This window comes from Dromaius novaehollandiae, chromosome 1 (genome assembly GCF_036370855.1).
Source record: "Dromaius novaehollandiae isolate bDroNov1 chromosome 1, bDroNov1.hap1, whole genome shotgun sequence".
Taxonomy (NCBI): Eukaryota; Metazoa; Chordata; class Aves; order Casuariiformes; family Dromaiidae; genus Dromaius; species Dromaius novaehollandiae.
This window is the reverse complement of record NC_088098.1, coordinates 214,683,170-214,698,154: the sequence shown is the minus strand read 5'-3', so window position 1 is coordinate 214,698,154 and position 14,985 is coordinate 214,683,170. Positions and strand designations below refer to the sequence as shown.

The window sequence follows — 14,985 nt, the reverse complement described above, 5'->3', positions numbered from 1 at the left end:
ATAGCTCCTACTGGTCACTGATGGAGACAGGATCTGGGACAAACTGGACTTTCGGTCTGACCCAGTGCAGCTGTTCTTATGCCTGTATGTTCCTAATATGGGGCCCTGCTCTACACTCTTGTTTCTAAAATTGACAAAACCCAATACCTGGGATGAAAAGATCATCTAGTTTTTGGGAAAATTCAAGCCCACATCCAAACTTTGGGCTTACTTCTAGCTGGAGACAGGATAGCACATTAGAGACGTGTCCCTTTAGCAGAAAGAGGTGGTGGACAACAAGAAACCTCTGCAGAGAGCAGAGGCAGAAGGGCAGCTGGCATCCCTGTGACGTTCAGGCAGAGATGTTTAACCCATGGCAAAGGAGACGCTGCGGCTACATGTAGACACCAGTGAGAACAGGACCCGGCTGGGTCAGAGATCTGCCATCAGAGCAAAGCGAGCACCCATACCCCAACCAGGTACTCACGTAGGCCTGGACCAGGACTTAGTGACTGGTGATTTGAAGGGAAGCTCATCAATGACTGTGTTGTTCCTCAGGTCCAGAGGCGATGGCTTTGCTGAGAGGGAAGACGACTTTATTTAGACTTCATTTATTTGTTCCCTACAATTCAGCTCTCACAACCGGCACAAGAGGGGATGATTCCCAACAACATGCTGATTGTTCCCCATTCTGCTTTCAGGTTAATCAGCCCACCAACCCTCCTAGCTGCTGACAAATACCCCCAGCCAAAATCCCTGCATTTATTTATGCTAAGACTATGGGAAACAAGGCAACTTTGCCCTCTGATCCATGGCACACAGCCCCTCCTGCCTGCCCCCAAGGGTCCCCAATGGATGGGTGGCCCCAAAAGGGGAATGTGACTTCCAGGAAATGGAGATTTGCTAAAAATGCCCAAATGAAGAGCATAATAAGTCTGTTTCACCAGGGAACTCTGATGCCCTGATGACTGGGAAAAGCCTCCCTCCACTTATGGCCAGCCAGAGCTAGACAATACCCGCCTGATGCTAGCACGAGTAGTCTCTGGCCAGAACGTTTCCCATGAGGAACTTAAAAAGGAAATCTGCAGTGTAATACAAAAGCTCTTCTAATCACAGTTAGTTCATTACGTAGAAGAAAACAGCACTGCTTTCTAGCCCCAGATCTTGCCTAGCTCTCTAATCTCGTTACGTTTTGACAGCTTGCAGGCAGCCATATGGGAACTTTCTCTGCTCAGCACCTCTTTGGCTGTGGCCAAAGTTCCCTGATGGTCCAGGCAATGGTCAGAGGTGTGACTTGGAGGGTGTAGGCAAAGCTCTGAGGGAAGAGCTGCCTCAAACCAGCCAATAGGAAGCGCTAGGTGAAATTTGGGCCATCTGAATATGACCCAGAGATTTTGAGGCAGAATGTAGGGAGCGGCAGAAGCAAAGAGGGTGAGGTCCTGCCTATGTTATGCATTTTCTGTAAAGGCCAGGAAGGATTTGAGGTAGGCTGTTTAGTAAACACCATGAAAGCTGTATCTTCACCATAGTCCTCCTGAAATCAGAAGATGATGGGGAAGGGGAAGATCTGAATGTTTGACCATGCTATGGTTAACAAATTACTCCCCAAATAGGACTAGGCAGTGCTGTGCATGCCTGAAGTCCCTGGAAGATAAGCAAATACTGTTGCTCCATACAGCACACACAATATGACAGATGTAGTCTGAAGCATCACAAAAACAGAAGGGTTTCTGGAAAGCTTTCCCCACAACCAACCATTCTTACCTTTCCGGTCAGGTTTAAGGTTGCGGTTGACTGGTGGGGGCTGGATCTCACTCAACCGTCTGTGGCACTGCGCCATGGCTCCTCCTTTATGCACTGGGAGGGTGGTTGAGGACAACCCTACCAAGTCAAAGTGATGCGGCCCAGGGCTCATGGGGATGTAGAGATTTTGGGCATTGTCATTGGTTTTCTCCGTGTGGATCAGTGACGATGAACCGGGGTTCATCGGGACGTAGTTGTCCTCAGAGTCCGCACTGTGGGAGCGGGCCACTGCAGCCTTGGCTTGCTGGAGAACATGCAGGAGGCAGGGAGTTAGGACGTGTTGAGTGCATTAGACACTGCTCAGCCCCATCCCAGTGTAAATCTATCCCTGTTAATGTCACTGAAACTAGCACTGTGGATGGGCCCAGCTCTAATCCAGGGCTTTACGCATGCCTGATCTGGCGCTACTCAGGCTAATCCTGGAACTAGCTGGCTTGATGGGATGGAGATAGCATTTTGAATGGTCACACCTCCCTCTGTTGCAGCCTGTCTGTACCTATTGCTACACCTCATCTCAACACAGAGGGAGGGGACCATCTCTCCTGTCCCTCACCATGACTTTTCACAGGTAGGGTCTCCTTTGTTCCTCCAGAGCAGCCTCCTGCTGTGGCACCAGCACTCTCAGAGGGCTAATTACCACTTCTGGGACCCAGGGTCCAGCAGTCCCTGCACTAGTTCTACCTCTCCTCCTTCAGCCCCTGTTTGCAAGACATTGAAAGATCCCGAGTTCATAGAACTGTCCTAATCCTCCAGACCTGAGCTTCTTCTCATGAACAGAGTGTGATTTGCAGAAGCAATGATAACCTGGAAAGTCATTTCTCCCTGGGTTCTAGCCATGACTAAAATGCAATATGAAAGGCTGCTTTAATGTCAGCTCCAGCTCAGGAAGTCTTAGAAAGTGCACAAGAGTCTGCTCTGGCAACGTTTCAAATTCAGCTCAACAGCATCCCAGGCTTACAGGACGAAGCCAAACTCCTGGGCTTTTGCAGGTCAGAGCTCCAGGCAGATAACTCTGTGGAACCATCCAGAGCAAAGCTCTGCATGCGGTGCCAGAAACTTAGGTGACTGTCCCTCCACCTCTGCCCTGCTGGTCATCACTGCAGAGACCACAGTGCGCTGAACATGAAAGGCCCAGATCCACAGAGCTATTCAGGTACCAAAATCCCTTGTAGATGTGAGACCGAGGATTTGTCTGCCAGGAAAACGGCCTGCAGCAGGATCAGACACGATAGCTATCATGAAATGGTGCTTCCCTCATATCTGGGGTGTGTTTTGTGGAGCAACTGTTGCACTTCAGATTGCACAAGGGAAAAAAAAATCTCCCTGTGGACAAGGTTTTAACCCAAGTCAGTAATAAAATCATTCTTGACTCAGCTCTGCAGGACTGAACTCAGATCCCACCAGGAACAGCTTTGTCTCCTCTCTGAATCCAGAAGGCCCAAATAGCCTACAGCCTATAGCGCTGCAGTTGATACCAAGGCCAACTTACCAGGTAGGAGTTGTACCCGTCGTTCATAGACTCAACTGACTGCACAGCACTGCTGCCCCCGTGCTGGGGATATTCATATGTCTCGCAAGAAGAAGCTGCAACACAATCACAAACACACAATGTGTCCCAGCGCAGCTGCTAATAAATGTGGCCCCTGGAAACAGAATCCCATATCCAGATAATAGGAATACACTACCTGTTCTTGCTGTTTGTAGCACACTATGCTGGCAGGAAGGCAGGGTTTCTAGCCTGCCACATCTCCTTTGACTTCCACCCCCTACCACGCTCCCTCCCAATTACCGTCTCTCAGATGTGTCAACACAGCTGCATGTGCAGTCCAGACCTAGCCTGGTTCTGTCAAAGTACTGAAAAATCCTAGGGTTGAAAACGTCAGCTAACGTATATCACAGAGACAAAACTGGGTTAAGGGAGAGATGGGGTGAGGATGGGTTGCTAAGCTCTTAGTCTGGTCTGTCTGTTGCTAAACACTGGTCTGATCTCAGCCTAAACGATGCATGTTGGTATTTAGGTAAGAGTAGATGGAACAGATGTTTCGGAGAGCTGTGTATATCATTTTTGTTATGTTGTCTCTCCTACTGTTCCTTCTAAGTTACTTCGCAACTATCTCATCCACTTTCTGCCTATGGAGAACTAGCAAGACATAATATAATGCAGTTATACGACCTGGATTAGAATGGGCAATCTGGAGAGAAATGGCTCTGTCCTAGACTCTTTCTGTTCCCTACAGGACTAGGCACAATGTTTGGAAAGGGTATGCTCATCCATGTGTCCCTTGGGGAATGCGTCTGTGGTGGTCCTGGAGAACCGTGCTCTCCAGGCATGGCCAACAGGAAGGACGGCTCTGCCAGCCTGGTGGCATCAGATCTCGGAGATGTGAAAAACTACTTTCCAGTCTGGTTAGCAACATAAAGGCAGCTACAGGTTGAAGTGAGTTCTCAAAAACCTAGTTATTAACTGAACTAAAACACACAAGCTAAAAATGGCAAAAGTCTGGCCTCAGCAGCAAAATCCGGTGAAAGACCAATGGGGTCCAGGTGGGTGCAAGTGGGCTTGGGGTTTTGATTCAAGGCACAATACAGTCAAGAGCCATCTGAGCAGCTTGGGTGTGCAGAGCACCAACGGATGTCTCTACAGACCACAAGCCCATCTTGTAGAAAGAACCAGGCCAGATCCTCAACTGCAAGAGCTTCATTGTATTCAAACCCACCATGCTGGCTTACACCAGCAGAAGCACTGGCCCTACAGAAATGGAGTTGTACTGTACCAGCCGATGCCACTAGCTGGTAGAAAGCCACTCCTCTCCATCCCCAAACTTACCTCTGTGTAGCCTGCTGTTCTCCACCGCCGGTAGCGTGTTTCTCCTGGGAATGGTGGCTGCCATGGGGGCCAGCCCTAAGCTTTCGCTGGCCTGGGGTCTCTGTGGAGGGCTGCCCCACCGCGGCTCCATCTGCCCGGGCTTCGGGGGCCGCGGGGGTGGTGCGGCGGGTGAGTCACTGGCGGCCACAGCCAGAGTATTGTGGTTCTTGTCCAGTGTGAATGTCCTGGGGATCTGATAGACGGAGAGAGGGGTGGAAGGGATGTCGTAGGAGTCTGTGGAGAGCTCCCCAAACTCCTTGCATAGGGTGTTGTTGGGAGTCTTAAAGGTATAGACTTCCTCATTATCCGTTTCAGAGCTTGTGAGGCTCGACTTGGTGTGGGTGTAGGAACCGAAGCTGCGCGGGAGGTCGTATGCACTGTCCCTGAACTCTGAGTTGTGTCGGCTGGGTTTTGGCAGGCTATAAAAGCCGTGGACTTGCCCGCTGACGCCATTCATGCAGTGTCCGTTGCCCTGGGAGAGCTTCTGAACAGCTGTGTCACTCCTCATGAAGAACGAGGACCTCGTGGCTTGGGAGAAACTGGCACTCCTAAGGAAGAAAGGGAGAAGGGGGCTTAGATGTGTGGCAGAACCTATCCTGGGCTTGCACCATGCACCTCGGCCTCAGCCAGGCTGGTATCTGCCGCTGCAGTTCTGCTGCACGGTCACAGCCCAGACCTAGCTCTGTCCCCTCATTTGCAACCCTCTCAACCCACATTGCCCACACCCCATCTTCAAATCCAGAGAGCATTTGAAGGCAGCAACCTGGGGGAGCTGGAAGGCAATGGAGAGGCTTGGACAACCTGGGGCCACAGGAGGAGCAGATGATGCCTTTTTTCTGGCTGAGAGGAACAGGTGAACATACCACCATGGCTTGTAGGACCGATGGGGAACATTGGTGACCAGCACAACTGCTTGGTGGCAGGTTGCTCTCTGCACTAGGTTACAGGTGAGCAAGCCCATTTTTCTGCTGCTCTCCAATCATTTAACACCACTTGACTTCCTCACAGCAATACGCAAGACAGGGAAGGGATTTGTCCATGCAAAAATGCTCATATAAACTGTCCACAGAGCTAGTGGAGGGAGATAAGCATGTCTACAGCACATTTTATCTCATCTGGGAGGGCTGTAAAATGGGCCAGATGAATCACATCGCAGAATTGCTTGTTCTTCCCCAGTTGGCTATAAATGAGGCTAAGGTTGAGGAGCTCTGGTCGAGATGTCCTTGTTGCTATTCAGTTCCTGCAGGTTTGCCACACAGCACCCTGTCAGGGCAACCAGAAAGAATATCCCAGACCTAGCTCTGACCTCACTGAACATATCAATAGCCCATTTTGTACTGAAACACCTTCAAAATGCCTAAGCACCACCTATAACTTCAGCCTCTTCCTAGAGGGAAGCCCATGCCATGGGTGGGAGGTGCGTGCACAGAAAGCTTCCTGGCTGAGCTATGAATGAGCCTTTTATTCAGGCATAAATTGCTCCAAATAGATAATTTTTGTATCAGGTGAGAACAAACCAAGGCTGTAAAGAGCCACCCCAGCAGAGTGCATCATTGTCATCCTCATGCGTCGGCCACCCAACAGCCAATGCAGGAAAGAGGCTCATTTTCACACTTTTCCTGTAAATTCATTTGAGAGAGACTTAAAAAACCCTTATGGGGATTTTCAAAGTGTCCAGGAAATGCCATGTTTGTGCCTTCTTGCAGGGCAATAATCGACCTGCTCGGAGAGCTAGAGGAGGTCACTGCTGAGCAGGTCGTGGGAGGACTGAAGAGAAGGACTCCGTGTGAGCTCTCTACAAAGCTTGCCAAACTCTGATGCTGTCTGATCAGGTCCCTTAGATATGGTCCTGCCTGGGCAATCCCCCCAAACTGAGGTGTTAGAAGGTCAGTAGCCAGGTGTCTCTTGGACCCTGTGACACCGCTCGTACATAACTCCTGTCTCAGGGAGTGTCTTTCTGTTCCCTCCTTGCTGCTGCCGGACTCGCTGAGTGTCCCTCACTGTTTGTTATTTAAGCCTTTGCGGCTGGTGGTGACAGAGACAATTTCCTTCCTTCGGCCCAGAGAGCTGTAGGAAGTCAGTGATGGGTAAAGACATGTTTTGTTTTTCTCTTCCTTTCATTGTGGCTCTATTTAACTGCTTTTTGTCTGGTGGTTATGGGCCTGAGCTGTCATCGCCACGTAGGCTGTGGGATGGGATGTTTGGGGCACATTTTTGGTACCTGAGGCTGGTCGGCTCTGCAAGCCACGCAGCCCAGAGGAGGTGAGCTACATTCCTGGCGGCTCCTCTCCTCATCTGGGACCTGGGTTTTATAGCACTTATCTCAGCTGCAGGGTTGAAAGGAAACAGTCTCATGGTTTAATTCAGATTTACAAAACCTTTCAGGTTCCTCGGGGTGAGGGGGCAGTGTGGTCATTAGGTCCCTGCTTTGTTAACGATTCTTTGATTTGTATGGTGGTCATGCCAAGAGATGCTGAGGCCGCATTAGGCCAGGCACTGTGGAGACCTAGGTCCTCTAATGACTGCTCATTAGCCATTGCTCCTCTGCTGTCAGTAAAACCCCTCCAAAGCCCTCTGGCAAAGCATGCATTTCATCTGCTGCTGCTGCCTGTTTTATCCCTCCTGCTGCTATTGCATTCCTCTTAAAGCACTTAAACTCCACTTTTTTGCAGCAGATCACAAGTTCCATGGGCTTTCTGGGCCTGTAACCCCAGCAGAGGAAATTTTTCGAGTCAGAAGAACCTGCAATTGGCCCTGCAAAATTTGGACTTTGGACTTTTATCTCCTACTGCCTCAGTTCCCCCTCTGCAAAGCAGCTCCACATCCTGCAAGATGTAAGGAAATGTAATCGCTGCTTGTGAAGTGCTGGGATAGAAAAGGGAGATGCATCGGAGACAGGGGTGAGAGGAGGTGATGGGTCTGTCTTCAGAGGAGGCTGGGACTGAGGTCTGGAAGGCATGGGACCGTTTCTAGCAGCACTGCTGAATAAAACACGGCCAGGCTGCTTGCTCAGGCAGCTCCCTGAAACAGGGGCTGGAGAGGTTACCCTGCAATGAGGACCTAATGCATATGCACCAAGAGTTCAGGATGAGCCTGCAGCTTTGGGCTGGATTAATTTGCTCGCACTGAGGTACAACTATGCATGAGCCAGGCCTTTTGGGATTGCGTGCCAACAGCCATAAAGGGAGCTTAGGTCCCACTTAAGTACCTCTACACAGACTCCTAAATGTGGGTGTCTTTATCTGGAGCTGAATCCTGCCCTGTATCAATCACAGATGATGGGAAGAAATGAAATGCTTATGGCGGGGGGGGGGGGGGGGGTTCATTTTCCCTTGGCCGGGAAGAGCTGGGAGATGCTGGTTTGCACTGCGTCGGCAGGGCTGAGGCTGCGCAGGGACAGCGACACTGTTTCCTGGAGCCATCACGAGATGGCGCTCAGAAATAGGGCTTATTTGGGGGGGAAAAAACCCTGATACTGCGATAGGACAAATGAATCCTCCCAGCCTTTGACATTCTGTCTGTCTGTGAGATATCTGGACTCTGGCTGGACCCGAAGTATCTCAAGGGTTAATTATTCAGCATTGCCTGCCAATTAGCTACTATTATCCTCATTTTATGGATGAGTAAAGTAGGACCTCCAGAGTTGCAAGGGGAGCAATTTGCAGCAACCGTGCAGCCTGGCTCCGCGCACTAACCATTGATCACTGCAATTATTTCTAGTTCAGCTGTGGATGCTGCCATCGGCCAGTTTGTCTCTGCCCAGAGTGCGGGGAGCTGGCGGGGGGAGAGTTCAGCGCATGCCAAGCCCTGGCCTTCGCTTCGTCTTTCTGTGGGTCTTAGCTGCGCCCAGGGTGGGTTCGGGCAGCTCTTTGCTTACGAGAGGTGTCTAACAGCTGGTGCATCACAAAATTAAAACTCTGTTCCATTAACTCCATCTGAAGTTAATTTTCTCCCTCCTCCCCCCCTTTTTTTTGGTAGTGAAAGGCAGCTGCAGCAGGAAAATTCAGCAGAGGCTCGAGCCCGGTCTCTGGTCTCCTACCAAGCCAGCTGGGCTCACACTGCTTCTCCCTTGCTCCCTCCTCATGCTCCCGCAAGCCAAAACTCCTCAAGCCAAAACTCCTCACTATTTAAGGCAACTGGCTCGGTCTGGAGGCGGAGAGTTGCTGTTCACTCGTAAATACCACGGGCTGCTGCGAAGCTGCATGAGCACGGGGCTTTGGCGGGGCTGCATGAACGCTGTCTGAAATGGCAGAAGGATGGTGGCAAACCCACCCGCCTGCCCTCGCTGTTAGGTTTCCTTGCGAGTGGAAAGCCAGCGAGGAGAGGATTTCCCTGAGAGGAGAAATTCCTGGGTAGCGCTGCCAGCTTCACGCTGTTTCTCCTCTGCAGCGCTTGAGCGGATATTGGGTTACGGACACAGAATCACAAAAAAAAAGGAAGGGCCCTTTAGATGTCACTCAGTCCTTCTCCTGCAGGCTCATCTCTCTAAGCAATCCCTGCCTGACACTTACTGAAGGCACCTCAAGGGCCCCAGACACTCTTCTTCAATCCCCTTCCAAACGGGAATCTGTGTCCCGTTGCTTCTTGCTCTGCGAACGTGGAGAACACTTTATCCTTCACCTCCCAGCAACACCTCACGTAGCAGAGCCCTGTTATCACGCCTCCCCACCGCCCTGTCTCCTCCAGACCGCGTGAGTCTGGCAGCCCTTCCGCAGGGCATTAAGTCTCCTCCAGATGTGCAGGGGCAGAGGGAGGCTCTGCAAAGCCTCCGTGAACTGTGGGCCCACATTGCAGATGAGATCCTCACCACTGGCGGGGTGGAGGCTGCCCTGCCAAGGCTGCTCTAAATCACATGGTGAGCCGAAGCGTGTTATCAAAATCTCCAGGGGCTGGGAAACAGGGAGCTTGGAGATGCCATTCCCCTCCTCTGCCTGCTCTGAAGCAGACACTATGCCTTGGCCCAAGTGCCATCTGTGTCAGCGGAGCAGGACTATAAGGTAATTTGGGCTGGCAGGGACCTTGGAAGGTCTCTAGTGCAGCCTCCTGCTCCAAGCAGGATCAGCAATGAGCTCACATCAGGTTGCTCATGGCTTTATGCAGTTGGGTCTTGAAAACCTCCAAGGATAGGGTCAGGTTATGTTGTTCATCCCTGACTTCCCCCAGCCCTCCCTCGGCTGTCCTCTGAGATCTGCTCCCAGAAAGCTGGCAGTACCTTGCATTTTCTGATTTTCTACTCATGCACTGGTGCAGGAAAAGGTAGTCCTGAGGGGCACTGGCAGACAGGGTGGTCTGGATGTGGTTGGCCGGAGAGTCGAAGGTGAACAAGGTGGGCTGGCTGGAGTGGGACGGCGCAGAGGACTTGCGGTCTCGGAGCAGGTGGTGGTTGGAGCTGCTCAGCTCGGCTGGGGAGGAACGTGGAGCATGGTTCATGGAGGCGATGCTTCTCAGGGTATCTGCGTGAGAAAAAGCATAGCAGGTCATTTATGTATGCCAGGTCACATCCACCTTAGCAGCTTCAGCCAGGTCTGGCATGCTGTTATGCCAGCGCTTGGGTGGCCCTAGGTCCCCTGGAGGGTTAAGACCAGAGCTGGGGTGGCAATTCAAGCTGCTTGACACCACAGACTGGCTTCCTAGCCACTGGACCAGCCTGTCCTGACAGGCTAGCACAACTCGTTGGCTACCAGCCGAATTCCTCACATTTGCTAGCCTGTGATATCAGCTGTGAATGACCAGCAGAGCACAGAAACAGTGAAACTGCCCAGGACACAACGGGCTGAGGCTCTCAAGTTTCTTCTCACCTCCAGAATGAGACCAAACCCCACTGGTAAATGGGCAAATCTGTGCTGTCCCCACTTAAATAGTTACAAGATTTTAAGTCTCTAGGGTGATGCCCTTCCCAAGCTTGAATGATGCACATCAAGACTGCACGTGGGGCTTTTGGTGTCCCACTGCAGGCCCTTGGTCTGCCACAGGACATGCCGCACCGTGATGGAGAGTGAAGCAGATGTCCTGGGGACCTTCTCAGTGAGAGGTCTAACACCTTTGCCTGTGAGGGACCGGACTCAGTGGCCCAGGCAGCTCACATTCCTAGGATTTTCCTTCGTTTTCCTCACAAACGTTAGATTACATATGTGCTCACGCATTTATGGAGATCTGTGGAGTTTGCTTATGGCTCTGAGTGTTGCAGTCAAAGAGAACAAGAACCCCCTGCCTGCAGCAAAAGCAACCATAGGCACCAGCTGGGGAAATATTGAGGTATTTCATCATATTTAGGTTATTAGGTGGCTACATTAACTGACGACAACCTTCTCAACTCCCGCATCATGCTCAGCTCAGCCTCAACTGACATGATTTAAGTTGTCCTCCCCATACCTCTGTCTAAGGTCATCACTGCAAGCATTTTACAGGGGAGTAAACTGAGGCATGGGGCAGAAATGTGGATGGGCACAATGGGCAGCAGAGACCAAAAAATACTCCCAGGTTCCTCAATTCTCAACTAGTTTTGTGACTTCAAAAGACTTTCTGCTGTTTTCTGCTAGCAAAATGGGAGGCAGATGCAAAGTTTAACTTCCAGTCCCGCCCCCCCTCCACCTTTTTCAAGGAGCAAGGACTTTAAAATATTAAGGAAAAATATTAAGGAAAAATATTAATATAAAATATTAAGCAAGGACTTTAAAATATTAAATTCATTTCTACTCAGAGTATCCTAGAGGTCAGGAATAATCACCCTGCTATTCCAGCTCTCTGATAAATGTACTCCAAGAATTTGAACGAGGAATGAATTTTTACAGCCAAGCTGTAAACCTTGTTAAAAAAAAAAAAATCAAGCTGAAGAGTATATTGGAAAAGCTCATCCATCTCGGGCTCCAGAAGCTGCAGCGGTCTCTCTGCCATGCGTGCAGCCCCGAAGTGGAGAAAACACTCATCACGTGGCACTGAAGTCACTCTTCTTCATAGCTGTGATTTTAACTGATTTGCTGGTGATGGAAAATGCGTTAAAGAAAAAAAAAAGCTCACAGAAAGGCTGGATCCATAGCACACAATGCCGTCCTTTTCCTGGAGTGATCCAGAGGACCACAAAAAGGCGACGTGCCTACCTCCACCTGATGCCTTGCTCTATGTTTTTTTGGGGGCACGCTGGCTGAATTAAAAGTGATCCAACCAGCCGGGAGGATGGTGGGAAGCAAATTAAATACAGCCTAGCTCTCAGGAGCACGCTGCGGGACAAGGCTTTGCATTAAGATCAGCCTTGCAGAGGGAGAGCCTGAACTCAATTACGCTGGCAAAGAGCACGGAAACGAGAGCAGAATTTGTCCCAGCTTTCAAATAAGATTTTGATCACTCTACAGCCTATTATCCGCCTCCAGGACCGTTGGTAAGTGCCTTCTAAACACCGCATTTGTTTAACCCTTCCTGAGAGATAAGGCTAGTGGGGAGATAAGGGTAGCAGCGCTTGCTTGACTTCAAGGTCCCGCGAGCCAGGATGCCATCCACAGCGGTGACAGATATGCAGTGAAACGGAGCACTCTTTCCCTCGGTAAATCCACCAAGTTTTGGGCAATCACAGACCTAGGCATTTCTGACATGTTTCCCCTAATGTGATATCAGGCGCCTCCTCAAATTTGGTTTCAGAAAGCGGCCGATGTGTAAGATTTTTCAGATTTTTCAATCTCTCTATCAGCTTCTTCTCTCAGTCCTCAAATCCTACAAGAAATGTCAGGCCTGACCCCCTCCCTGAATGCAGAAATGTAATCACGAACAGGCTCTAGCTCTCCGTCTCCATGAAATGGCTACTGTGGCTTAGACAAAGAGCTGCTCCGCACAGGGCGATTTTTCTCCGGCTTCGAAATTGTGTCAAGATATAAAATCGATCTGTCTGCTGTTCTTTCCCTGCCATTACATTTTTTCCCCTGCTATACTGCAAACTTCTACTGAGACACAGAAAGTACATTAATAAAAGCCAGAGCGTGTGGCTTGACTCTATTGTTTGGTTTGCGCTGAACACAGGAAGGATCAATATTTAACATTGACATTAATGGTGTGGGATGAGAGTTTAAAACTTCAACTCCCGTCTTCTTTGCATGGTCATTAAAGTTCCCTTGGTGCTTTCCATGGGAATAAATGGCTGTCTCAGTGTCCTTGGACAAAACAGTTCCTTGACCCTCATTCTTATTAAATATTTATCCCATACCAGTGTAGACTGCTCCTCACTGAAAAGGGAGCCCGCTGAGCTTCGGCAGTATAAATATAGCTGGCCTTGAGGCCAACCAGCATGGCAGAGCCCATGTCCACATTGCTATCCAAAACAGCATGGCCATGTCCAAAGTGCCTACCAGGTACCTGGTCCTGCCACCTCCCAAGTCATGCCTGGGAATTGCCCATGAGATTGGTCCTGGCCAAGACCCTTCCAAGGATGGAGGTCAAAAATTTAATAGTATGGATGATGGCAGATCAATGCCATGTCCCTGTCCTGGATGCATTTAGCTAACCAGGGCAAATGTCACCTCTGAGGACATCTCTGCTGCTGAGCAGAAGACACTGGGGCGTGAGCTGATTGTCCACACTGTTCGGTGGTTCTGGTCTACTCCTGCTACAGCGTCCTCCATATCGATGCCTGGGCTTGGTTTTAGGAACTGTTGCCCACAGGCACCACCTGGGGAAGTGGTCCAGATGAGACTCCACCAAGTCGGGCTCTTTCTGTCCTGAGCTCTCCTCCACCACTACCCCTGCAGGTTTCATGCTCCCAAAACCTGTCCACATGCTCCCCAGCTGTATCAAACCTGCTCTTTTCCTGGTGCAGCCAGTTTGTACGTCAATGCATGGTTGCATCAGTGGTCCCACCACAGAGGGAACAGGAACATGGCTCCTGCCTCCCCAGACAGTTGATTTAAGTTGCACTGTTACTTCGACAGCCCCAATGCAGCCATCAGCGTGTGTTTATATTGCTAAATATAACATGCCTGATCTCTGATCCAGAGGCCATGTGGCCTGGCCTGGCTCATTTCCACTGGCCTAAACTCTCTTCCCATGAAAACAGGGGAAGGTGCCCACAGGGAATTACCCCTGACCAGTGCTACGCCCCCCTAGGCATTGCTTGGGAAGGCGTTGGACAACACAAGCCAAAATATGCCAGGGAGTTCACAATTACAGAGTTGGGATGATGGTGGGACCCGCATGCCTGATTTACTAGTGCTGACACGGCCAAAGAGGAGAGCCAGGCTCAGCTTGATGTTGGCCACCTCACAGATGCTTCTTGCCTCTTCTCTGTCTTGCTGCTCTTGAGCTCCCTGCAGCATTGGACTCAGTAAGCTCCTATTTGCTTTAGGAAATTACCCTTTGCACCAGCCTAGCTACTTGGGCAGCCATTTTACAACCCATCTCCATCCTCTGCTGTGCCACCCAATGCCATCCAAACTCTTCCATGGAGGAGATGTTTCCTGCCATAACCCCGTCCTGGCAGCAGTCTGCCTGCTGCACTGCAAATTAAAAATGCAATATTTGTGGAGTCCATGCTACCCACTGAATCCCGCACTGCTGTAAGACATGTCCCTTTTTAAAAATCAGTTTGATTTGGGGAAGTTGGGAGCAGAGCACAAAAGCAGCAGTCATTGAAAGCAGGATTAATTACTCTGTGGTTATCCCCGTTACTCTGAAAGCATAAAACAAGACAGGGGACGAAGGGGAGCAACGGGCAAACTCCAGTAAAAGCACATTGCTTCCCCAGGGGAAGTCACTCTATTGACGGCAGCATTGATTTTCAAAATGAATTCCCACTCCACTTCCCGCAGCGACCCGGACGCTGAAAGCATTAATGGGAGTGAATTCAGAACTCACTTACGCCATTAGGTTTGCGAGATGAACTCCATAATAGCAGGTGAGAGATGGATTGTTTTGTCGGCCTGCGAGGGTATTGCAAGGGCTGGAAAGATAAATCCTACTGCTGCAGAAGGGGACTGCCAAGACTGCTCTTTATTTTATTTTGGGATTTTTTTTTTTTGCACTAGAGAAAAAAGGCCGCCTTGTGCGCCTGGGTCAGACATTGACAATGGGTCCTTCTGGTGGAGCGGAAAAGAAGACAGGACCGCAGTGAAGAAAATCAAGGCAGAAAAATTATCTTTGATGAGTACTAAGAGCTTAAGGAAAAGGCCAAGACATTTGTGCTTTCATATGGGCCTGAAATGGAGAGAGGTTATCATGTGGGTAAGCCCCTACAGGGACAATTACGAACCCTGGGACAGAGGCCTCACAAGACCTTGAAAGAGGTCATTTCAGCTTCCTGTGCCACAGCTCTCTGCTCTGAAGTAATGGGGATAAAGGCTCCTTTCCTCCGCCCATGT

At 50.2% G+C, this 14,985-nt stretch overlaps 1 protein-coding gene across 1 annotated transcript in view; it reads right to left on the bottom strand.

Moving 5' to 3' along the window:
• GAB2 (GRB2 associated binding protein 2) overlaps positions 1–14,985 on the bottom strand; it is a 127,057-nt gene that overhangs the window by 12,123 nt on the left and 99,949 nt on the right. The window contains exons 3-7 of the mRNA XM_064505188.1: positions 9,861–10,101; positions 4,610–5,196; positions 3,272–3,366; positions 1,744–2,026; positions 467–557 (exon numbers count right to left, since the gene is read on the bottom strand). Coding sequence (XP_064361258.1) covers positions 467–557; positions 1,744–2,026; positions 3,272–3,366; positions 4,610–5,196; positions 9,861–10,101 — 1,297 coding nt within the window. The remainder of the gene's footprint in view (positions 1–466; positions 558–1,743; positions 2,027–3,271; positions 3,367–4,609; positions 5,197–9,860; positions 10,102–14,985) is intronic.